Source organism: Delphinus delphis, chromosome 12 (genome assembly GCF_949987515.2).
Source record: "Delphinus delphis chromosome 12, mDelDel1.2, whole genome shotgun sequence".
Classification (NCBI taxonomy): Eukaryota; Metazoa; Chordata; class Mammalia; order Artiodactyla; family Delphinidae; genus Delphinus; species Delphinus delphis.
This window is the reverse complement of record NC_082694.2, coordinates 68926887-68937746: the sequence shown is the minus strand read 5'-3', so window position 1 is coordinate 68937746 and position 10860 is coordinate 68926887. Positions and strand designations below refer to the sequence as shown.

The window sequence follows — 10860 nt, the reverse complement described above, 5'->3', positions numbered from 1 at the left end:
AGCGGAGAGGAGAGCGGAAGTGGCGTTGATCTGGCCGGAGCCCTTGGGTGAATTTGTTAGGCGTGGAGAGGCAGTGATGTCTTCCAGACTCGGTGCAGTGCCCGCCGTGAGTTTCTCGGTTTGACCGTTACGCTTTAGGGGTAGCGCTGTCGAGCCCGCCACACGCGGTCCCTCGCTTTTGTCCCCTGCTCAGAGTTGGTTTTATCAGAGCCCATCGCAGGCCCCACCCTTCTAGGTCAGATATACCAGCCCCCTCGTTTTTCCCCCCACTTCTGCTGCCCGATCCCCACCCCCTTGGACTCAGTTCCTCGTCAGATTGCCGTTAGTCTCTATTCCTTTTACATCCTCAATGCCTCCCATATCCGTTGTCCTCGCTTTCTGTCTCCCTTTTAGAGCTTCTTTCTAGGACAGGGCTTTGAGAATGGGGGAGATGAAGGCTCTAGCGTTGTCACCTGCCTTGACCCTGTAGGAAGATAGGGCGGCACATTTTTCATAAAAAGTCTTGCCTTCTTCCGTTTGAGGGAGTAGCCCCGGGAGAGCTTCATTTCTTGGCACAGGGGGATTCGTCTTTTTGTGGTTAAGGTTCAGAGGCCCCTAGCATTTACTCATGTGCTTGCAATTTGCTAGACCCCGGGACCCACATCCTTTAAGCAGCAGAGGAGCACGAGGATCGTGGGAGCTAAGAAGTAAGTGAGGTTTTGTGCGATCCATTTATAATTGTGTCGCCAGCGCTGTCCAATAGAACTTCCCGTGATGATGAAAATGTTGTGTATCCGCACTGTCCAGTACTGTAGCCACTAGCCACGTATAACTGTTGAGCGCTTGAAATGTGGCTTACGTCAGTGAGGAGCTGAATTTTAAATTGTATTTTAATTAATTTAAATAGCCACCTGTGACTAGTGGCCACCTGATTGGACAGTGCAGGTCTAATCCTAGTGTGGAGGAGGAAAACTTAGCTTGCAAAAAAAAAAAGTACGAATTATAATAAAAATGGAATGTGTGACTAAGTGTAGCCCTGCATTTCTTTAGACATCAAATATGTACTCATGAATACATTGATGCACTTGGGAAGGACTGATAAAAATGACTGTAAGCTACTTGGCTTCAAGACTGGTTTATTATATTGTTTACTGAATGTGCTAAGCTTCTCCATATTTGTTAATACAAAAAAGGTTCTTGTTAAGGAGATACTCATTGGAAGGGATTAATTCATTCATACAATATTTACTAAATATCTGCTTTGTGCCAGTTCTGTGGTAGGTTAGATACACAGACATGAAAAATACACAACTAAGGCTTCCCTGGTGGCGCAGTGGTTGAGAGTCCGCCTGCCGATGCAGGGGACATGGGTTCGTGCCCCGGTCTGGGAAGATCCCACATGCCGCGGAGCGGCTGGGCCCGTGAGCCGTGGCCATTGAGCCTGCGCATCTGGAGCCTGTGCTCCGCGACGGGAGAGGCCACAACAGTGAGAGGCCTGCGTACTGCAAAAAAAAAATAAAAAAAAATACACAACTAAGAGACTAACCTATTTAGGCAAGGAGATCCACACAATACAGTGTAATGAAATTTTTTCTTTTTTTTTTTTTTTTGCGGTACGCGGGCCTCTCACCGCTGTGGCTTCTTCCGTTGCGGAGCACAGGCTCCGGACGCGCAGGCGCGGCGGCCACGGCTCACGGGCCCAGCCGCTCCGCGGCGTGCGGGATCCTCCCGGACCGGGGCACGAACCCGTGTTCCCCGTATCGGCAGGCGGACCCTCAACCACTGCGCCACCAGGGAAGCCCCTAATGAAATGTTTTTAAACAGGAATTTAGTATAGCCTTTGGGGAAGGGGAGTGATATTTGGAAGGGAAGGGTTGCCAGAGCAAATCACTCCTAAACAGACTTGGAAGTCAAGGAATAATACAGTTAGCCAGAAGGAAAAGTGTTTTGTTTTGTTTTTTTGTTTGTTTTTGTTTTTCAGAAGAAAGAACAGAATGTGAATGGGTAAAAGGATTTAATGGAATAGCAAGTGGGTAATTGTTCAGAAATGTAAAGATTAATGGGCCCTCATCTATTAATCAGAATCAGAATCATTGGAGTTAGGGCATCAGAATCCTTATTTTTAACTGGACTCCTAAGACATTGTGAAGTTTGAGAATCCTCCATGAGAAATGAGACTAGAAGAGAGTAGAGGATGAAACCGTGGAAAACATCAGTATTTAAGGATTGGGTAGAATAAAAAAAGGCTGCAAAGGATACTGAGATGAATGTAAAATACTTTTTAATGAAATCTAAATATTTGCACCTAGAGAGTGAACTAGGGGCTCTTAAAAATTCTTGGTAGATCAGAAAGGAGTTGAAAATAGGTTAAACTTCTCATCTTTGTGATCTGAAGCTGAGACTGAAAGTACCACACACAACAGGTTATTTTAAAGTAACTACAATTATGATAGTTATTGTATGAGCCAAAAGCTTTTTCTTGTCATATTTATGGAAAGAGAAGTTTGAGATTAATCTGGGTTTTTTTGTTTGTTTGTTTGTTTGTTTTGCGGTACGCTGGCCTCTCACAATTGTGGCCTCTCCCGTTGCGGGGCACAGGGTCCGGACGTGCAGACTCAGCGGCCATGGCTCACAGGCCCAGCCGCTCCACGGCATGTGGGATCTTCCCGGACCGGGGCACGAACCCATGTTCCCTGCCCTGGCAGGCGGACTCTCAACCACTACGCCACCAGGGAAGCCCAATCTGGTTTTTAACAAATAATCAAATACCCTGAGTTGATAGGTAGTGTAAAATACTTGAGAATTGTTTTTGTTGAGTCCTTTAAAAATAAGAGAGAGCTGGAGGGAGGGATTCCCTATCCACGTTGACTTAATCCCCAAGATGTTAAAACTGTTGATTTTTTTTTTCACTGTACTCGTGCTTATTCATGAGCAGGGAGGTCGGTATATCCAAGTCCTACATTGACAGCAAAGAAATTTCTTTGAGGACAGTTTCCTAAGAGGAGTCAGATGGGACTTGACTCTTCTATCAAGTCTTTCTAGTACAGATAGTTCCCATTGTTTGGGATGGTGTTTTAGCCCTAGAGGACAGCCAGTTCCCACTAAAATTTTTTTATACCTTCATTGAGGTATAATTGAAGTACAATAGACTGCATATATTTATACAATAAGTATATTGTATACATATACAAATAATATGTATACAATATCTTCATCTTTGACATAGGTAAGTACCCATGAAACTGTCACCACAATCAAGATAACATTTCCATCTCTCCCAAAAGTTTTTTCACATCCCTTTGCAATTCATTCCTCCCTCCACTCCTGTCCCCAGACACCCCCTGACCTGTTTTCTGTCACTGTACAGTGGTTTGCATGTTCTGGGATTTTCTATAAATGAAATCAGACATTGTGTCCTCTTTTTGCATGATTTGTTTCACTCAGAATAATGTTTTTGTTTTTTTTTTTTTTTTTTTTTTTTTGTGGTACGTGGGCCTCTCACTGTTGTGGCCTCTACCGTTGCGGAGCACAGGCTCCGGACGCGCAGGCTCAGCGGCCATGGCTCACGGGCCCAGCCGCTCCGCGACATGTGGGATCCTCCCGGACTGGGGCACGAACCTGTGTCCCCTGCATCGGCAGGCGGACTCTCAACCACTGCGCCACCAGGGAAGCCCAGAATAATGATTTTGAATGAAGAATAGTTTTTGTTGCTAAACAGAATTCGATTATGGATATAACATAGTTTGTTTAGCCATCTATCTTGAGGGACATTTGAGTTATTCTCAGTGTGGAGATATTACAGTAAAACTGCTGTGAACATTCATGGGCAAGTCTCTGTGTGGAAAAATATTTTTGTTTCTTTTGATAAATACTTAACACAGTATTTATTTATTAAGATGGAATTTACCATCTTAGGTTGATTGGGTCCGACGTCAGGAGAATGTTTCACTTTTTAAGAAATTGTCAGTCTTCCAAATTGGCGGTATTATTTTACATTCCTACCAGCAGTGTAGGAGAGTAAGTCTCTAATTTTAGCTAATTTAATGGGTGTATAATTGTGTTTCATTGTGGTTTTAATGAGAATTTTCCTGATGAATAGTGGTGTAAAACATCTGTTCATGTGCTTATTGGCCATTCATATATCTTTTTTTGTCAAGTGTGTTGATGTCTTTTGCCACCCCCCCAAAAAAAAAAATTGTGTTTTCTCTCACTGTTAAATTGTATAATTTAATTTTTTAAAAATATTTTCTGAACACAGTTCTTTTGTTATATGTGTCTTGAATATTTCCTCGTCAGTGGTTTGCATTTCATTTTCTTAATGGTGTCTTTTGAAGAGCCAAAGTTTTAAATTTATCATTAAAAATAATAAAAATTTTATCATTTTTTCCTTTTATGTTTCATGCTATTTGGTTTCTATTTAAGAAAACTTTGCCATCCCTAATTGCAAAGATTTTTTCCTTTGCTTTCTTCCAGAAGTTTTATAGGTTTTACATTCAGGTCTATGGCTCATGTAGAGTTAATGTGTATGTATGGTGTGTTATAAAGGTCAATATTAATTTCTTTCCATTTGTATATCCAGTTGTTGAAAAGACGATCCTTTCCCTGTTCAGTTGCCTTGGCATCTTTGTTAAAAATCAATTGAACATGTATAGGTGTCGGTCTGTTTCTGGACTTTCATTATTCTCTTCCATTAATGTGTATGTCTATCTTTTTGCCAATACTAAACTGTTTTGATACTGTAGCATTAGAGTAAGTCCTGAAATCAGATAAGGTAAGTCATCTAACTTTGTTGTTTTTTTCAAGATTGTTTCAGCTATTATATTTTCTTGGCCTTTTTATATAAATTCTACAATCAGTTTGTTATTTCTATAAAAGAAGCATGCTGGAGTATTGATTAGTATATGTATTGAATCTATAGGTCGATTTAGGGAGAATTGCCGTTTTAACAATATTGAATTTTCTGATTTATGAGCATGTTATATTTTTCCATTTATTTAGGTCCTCTTCAATTTCTCTCACCAGTGAGTTGTAGTTTTCATTGTAAAATTCTTGGATGGCTTTTGTTAGATTTGTTTCTAGGTTCCTAGATTTGTTCCTAGGTTCCTGTGTTTTTTGTTATTGTAAATGCTATTGTTTTTACAAGTTCATCTTCTCGTTGCTTGTTGCTGGTAGCTAAGAGTACACTTGTTAAAAAAATATTTATTTATTTGGTTGTGCTGGGTCTTAGTTGCTGCAGGCGAGCTCCTTAGTTGCGGTTCGCAGGCTTCTTAGTTGCAGCACATGGGCTCCTTAGTTGCAGCCGGTGGGCTCCTTAGTTGTGGCATGTGAACTCTTAGTTGCAGCATGCATGTGGGATCTAGTTCTCTGACCAGGGATCAAACCCGGGCCCCCTGCATTGGGAGCGTGGAGTCTTGACCACTGCGCCACCAGGGAAGTCCCACAATTGATTTTTGTATTTTAGCCTTATATCCTGTCACTTGCTAAATTCATTTTTAAAAAATGAATTAATTAATTTTTTGGCTGTGTTGGGTCTTCGTTGCTGCGCTCAGATTTTCTCTAGTTATGGTGAGCAGGGGCTACTCTTCATTGTGGTGTGTGGGCTTCTCATTGTGGTGGCTTCTCTTGTTGCGGAGCCCTGGCTCTAGGGCACACGGGCTTCAGTAGTTGTGGCACGTGAGCTCAGTAGTTGTGGCTTGCGGGCTCTAGAGCACAGGCTCGGTAGTTGTAGTGCACGGGTTTAGTTGCTCCGTGGCATGTGGGATCTTCCTGCACTAGGGATCGAACCCGTGTCCCCTGCACTCTTAACCACTGCACCACCAGGGAAGTCCCTCAATTCATTTTTAATTCTAGTAATTATTTCATATATTTTCTGAGATTATCTTTGTAAACAAACTGAATAAAATCTGTTAAAAAAATCTGCAAGTAGGGGCAGTTATACTTTTTTCCTTCTGATCTTTATGCCTCCAGTTTCTTCTTATGTCAGTTTGGTAAGTTGTAGTTTTTAAGAAATTTGTTCATCTTAATTTGTCAGTTTTTTTGGCATAAAGTTTTTCGAAGTATTCTCATTATTTTAATGTCTGTATGATGTATAATAATAACCCCTCTTTCATTTCTGACATTGGTATTTGTGGTATCTTTGGTATCTTTTTTTCTTGATCAGTCTAGCTACAGTGTTGTCAATTTTGTGATCTTTTCAAAGAACCAGATTTTCTGTAAAGTCTGTTTCCTAATTTGTGAATTTCTCCTTTTTATTATGTTCTTCCTTCTATTTCTTTGGGCTTACTTTGCTCTTCTTTTTAAGGTACCTTAAGATGAAATCTTAACTTATTGATTTTAGATCTTCTTTTCTAACATAAGCATTTACAGTTTTAAGTTTCCTTCTAAGTACTGCTTTAGTTGCATCCCACAAATTTTGATATGTATATTTTTGTTGTTATTCACTTAAAATATTTTTGAATTTCCTTTGTGATTTCATTTTTGACCCATGAATTATTTAGAATTGGATTCTTTAATTGCCAGATTTATTTTTTATTTTAGATACCTTGCTATTCTTGATTTCTAATTTAATTCTGATGTGGTCAGAGAACACATGTATGATTTTCATCTTTTTAGGTTTAAAGTTTATAGCCCAGTATATGATCTATCTTGTGAATGCACAGTGTGCTCTTGAAAAGAAAGTATATCCCAGGGCTTCCCTGGTGGCGCAGTGGTTGAGAGTCCGCCTGCTGATGCAGGGCACATGGGTTCGTGCCCTGGTGTGGGAGGATCCCACAGGCCAGTGAGCCATGGCCACTGAGCCTGCACATCCGGAGCCTGTGCTCCGCAACGGGAGAGGCCACAACAGTGAGAGGCCCGCGTGTCAAAAAAAAAAAAAAAAGAAAGAAAGTATATCCCATAGTGTTGGATGTAGTGTTCTATAAATGTCAGCTACAGCAAGGTGGCTAATAGTGTAGTTCAGATCTTCTGTGTCTTTACTCAATTTTTGTCTAGTCTGTCAGTTCCTAAGAGGAGGAGGACTTAAAATTTCTGGTAAGATTGTAGAATTGTCTACTTTTCTTTTTCTATCAGTTTTGCTTTGTGTGCTTTGAGCCTCTATTGTTAGACACATGCAGTGAGTAATTATGTCTTCCTGATGATTTGTCATTTTAATTATTATGAAGTGTCCCTTTTTATCTCTGGTAATACTCTTTGTCTTGAAGTCTATTTTATCTGATATTAAAATGGCCACTCCAGCCTTCTTGTGTTTGCTGATGGCATGGTATAATTTTTTCATCTTTTTACTTCCAATGTACATATGTCTTTATATTTAAATAAAGTGTGCCTCTGTAGGCAGCATATACTAGGATATTGCTTTCTTTTTTACTCTCTCAATCTCTGACTTCTAACTGGAGTATTTAGTCCGTAAACATTTTAATTAATTATTGCATGGTTGGATTTAGGTCTACCATTTAATTATTTGTTCTCTCTACTTTGTTTTTTCCTCTGTACCTTCTTCTGGATTATTTAAATGTTTAGTGTGCCATTTTAATTTATCTATTTGATTTTGGCTCTCTCTCTGGCTCCCCCCTCCCTTTTTTTTTTCCTTTGAAGGGGAGGTTTGGTAGTAGTTGCTCTAGGAATTACAATATATACCTACCCTTTCATCATCTACTTAGAGTTAAAATACTACCACTTTGCTTAAATGTAGAAGCCTTAGACCATATAGATTCCTTTAACCCCCTACCTGCTGACCATTAAATTATAGCTGTCATATATATTACATCTACATTTATTGAAAACCTTACCAGATAATGCTAAAATTTTGCTTTAAAGAGTTTTTAATATTTACCTGGCTGTTTGCCATTTCTCTGGCTCTTTCTTCATTCTTAAAAATCCAGATTTCTCTCTGGTGTCATTTTTCCTTCAGCTGGAATTATTTCCCTTAGCATTTTTCATAGAGCAGTCTGCTGACAACAAATTTTCTTAGTTTTTCTTCATCTGAAGAAATATTCCTAAAGGCTATTTTCACTGAATATGGAATTTTGGATTGATAAATCTTTTCTGTCAGGATTTTAAAGGTGTTGTTGTGCTGTCTTGGTTTCTGTTGAGAAATTCACAATCATTTGAATAATATGTCATTTTTTTCTAGCTGGTTTCTGGATTTTTAAAAAATCTTCAGTTTTAAACAGTTTCATTAAGATATATCTAGGTGTGTTTTTCTATTGAGTGTTTGTTGAGCTCCTTAAATCTGTAAATTTAAGTTTTTCATTAAATTTGGGGGATTTTTCCACCATTATTTTTTTCAAAAAATTTTCCTCAATCTCTCTTTCCTCTTCTTCTGGGATTACAACTATGCTTAAGTTAGATCTTTGATATTGACACCGCAGGTTGTTGGGGCTCTGTTGACTGTTTTTCAGTCTTTTGTCCTCTTTGTTCTTCAGATTGGATAATTTCTATTGATCTGTCTTCAAGTTCATAGATTCTTTCCTCTGCTGTCTCCATTCTATTACTAGCCCATCCAGTGAGTTTTTATTTTATTTGTTACTTTTCAGTTTTAAAATTAATTTGTTCTTTTTTATGATTTCTATTTTTCTGCTGATAATTCCTACATTTTCCTTCATTTCCAGTGTTTTCCTTTCTATCGTGGAGCATAATTATAATAGCTGCTTTAAAGGCTTTGATAGTTCCAACATCTGCATCATCTTCCAACATCTGTTTATCATCTGTCCTTTGAGAATTGCTCACATTTTCCTGGTTCTTTGTGAATTGCATAATTTTGGAATTTATTCTCAAGATTGTGAATGTTATTTGTGTAGACCATGGGTCTTTTTAGGATCTTCTAGGGATTGTTGCTGTTTTTATTTTAGCAGGTAACCTGTTTAGGTTCAGACCATAAATTCTGTCCTACTTTCTGAAGGCATTGGTTCAGTGGAACTGAGGTTCCATTCTTTTGAGTCTTTTCTGTGATGGTTTAGAGCTCAGGGGTTAGTTGGAGACTTTTTCAGGTTTTTCAAATCTTGTTTCAGTTCTCCAAGCTTTTGATACATTGGTTTGGATCTGTCTCACAGTAGTAGCTCAGGGGTTAGGCTGAGAGTTGTGTAGTTTGTTTAAATCTTATTTCACTTTCAAAGTCTTTGCTAAGCTGGTTTGGGTGTATCCTCCGCACATACATAGCTCAAGTTAAGCTGTGATTTGTGTGGATTTGTACACAGAAATATGAGGTCACCTTCTTTGCCTGTCTCTTCTCCATGATTCCCCCACATTCTCTAGTCTATAGAGACCCCTTTTCCTGGTTTCTAAGGCCAGAAAGATGGAGTTTCTATGAGAATTTAGGCTGCCCATGCTGGTCTGTGAGTGGGGGGCCACCCTTGTTGCAAAGCTGCATGTGAGAGAAAAAAAAAACTGGGAAACATACCCCATGTGACTCACTTCTCCCAGTTTTAACTGTTCTCCACAATCCACCTGCTTTTGTTTACTTTTTGAGGTCCAGAGTTTTTAGTTGTAATCAGCAAGAGGAATGGGCCATAGTGGGTGTGTGCCACTGTGCCGGAACCAGGACATCTCTGTATTAAATTTGTAATATTGGACCTCGTGTACAGAGCTGAAAATCAATTTTCCCTTTTTGTAGCATACTGACTTTGTAAGTTCCTGTTATTTTTTGTTTTCCCTATCCCCACATCCATCCCCTTCCTCCCAGAGACATCCATACTAACAAGTTTGATATTTGTCCTTAAATATTTATGAGTCCTCATAAAATAGCTAGTGCCGTTTACTTGTGTAATTGTTTTTAATTTACTGAATTGACATTGTAGTGTACATCTTGTTCTTTTTTTTTTTTATTGAACAGTATGCTTTTTAGTTATGTTCGTATCTCTAGATGTGTAGAAATGGTTTATTGCTTCTAACAGCTACATAATATTCCTTGGCAGGCATCTATCACATTTTACTTTTATTTATTCCTAAGAATGGTCACCTTTGTTACTTCCAACTACCTGCTACCACAAACCTCTATGTGTCATTGTTACCAACTGTACCTCTAAAGTGTTGTCTTGAATCTGTCAGTTTATCATCTCTACTACGAAACCTTAGTTCAAGTTCAAGCTTTCATCATCTCTTATCCGTACTATTGCAATAAACTGCTAACTCTTCTCCTTTCTTTCACTCATCCTCCATGGGTCATCTTTTATACAGCATCCAGAGTGTGACATTTCTAAACCATAAATCTAAGGCAGGCCTCACACAGTTAAGTTAGCTGGAAGAGGAGTGTCTCAGAGATCTGTGGACTCCACTTTGAGAACTGCTGCTCTACCACACTTTGAGCTATCTAGAAGATACTTTGTCACTACTCAGTAATGTTTGTTGACTACATACTGACTGGTCTTAGATTTAGAAGTTTGGATCCAGCCGTATACCAGACTTCTGGCCAGCTTAACTCAGACAAGATAGCACCCTTCCTTTAGCTGTGGGATCTAAGTATCAAGTTGCCTAAGCAAGACAGGGTGCCCTGACATCAAGGTGTAGTGGTTACTGTTCCTCTGCCAGAGGAATAGGGAGGCCTGGACACACCTGCTTACAGATCCAGGGCATCTTCTAAAGGGTCATGGAACACCCTATTTTACTACTTTCTTTTCATTGATGGATTTAGGAAGGAATGCCTACTTGGGCTATAGAATGATCATTTACGTGGACTGCTTATGCTTTCTGATTATAGTGAAGTATAATAATAATTATGTATATTGTAGTAGGTCAACTAATTTAATTGTTAGAAAATTACAATCTAAATTGTTTTTATTATCAGGCTTCTTCGTTTTTGCACAGGTAACCAACTTGGTTATCTTCTTATGATGTAATATAAGTAATAGAAACTTTACTCCAGACCCTCCTTTGTGGTATTTATCTTTG

The 10860-nt window shown here is 39.1% G+C and overlaps 1 protein-coding gene across 2 annotated transcripts in view; it reads left to right on the top strand.

Annotated features, from left to right (window-relative positions):
* Positions 1–18: 18 nt before the first annotated feature.
* Positions 19–10860, top strand: part of ZNF512 (zinc finger protein 512) — a 36451-nt gene continuing 25609 nt past the window's right edge. For both annotated transcript variants that reach the window (XM_060026906.1, XM_060026904.1), the window contains exons 1-2: positions 19–106; positions 628–686. In XM_060026906.1, coding sequence (XP_059882889.1) covers positions 77–106; positions 628–686 — 89 coding nt within the window. In that variant the 5' untranslated portion in view covers positions 19–76. The remainder of the gene's footprint in view (positions 107–627; positions 687–10860) is intronic.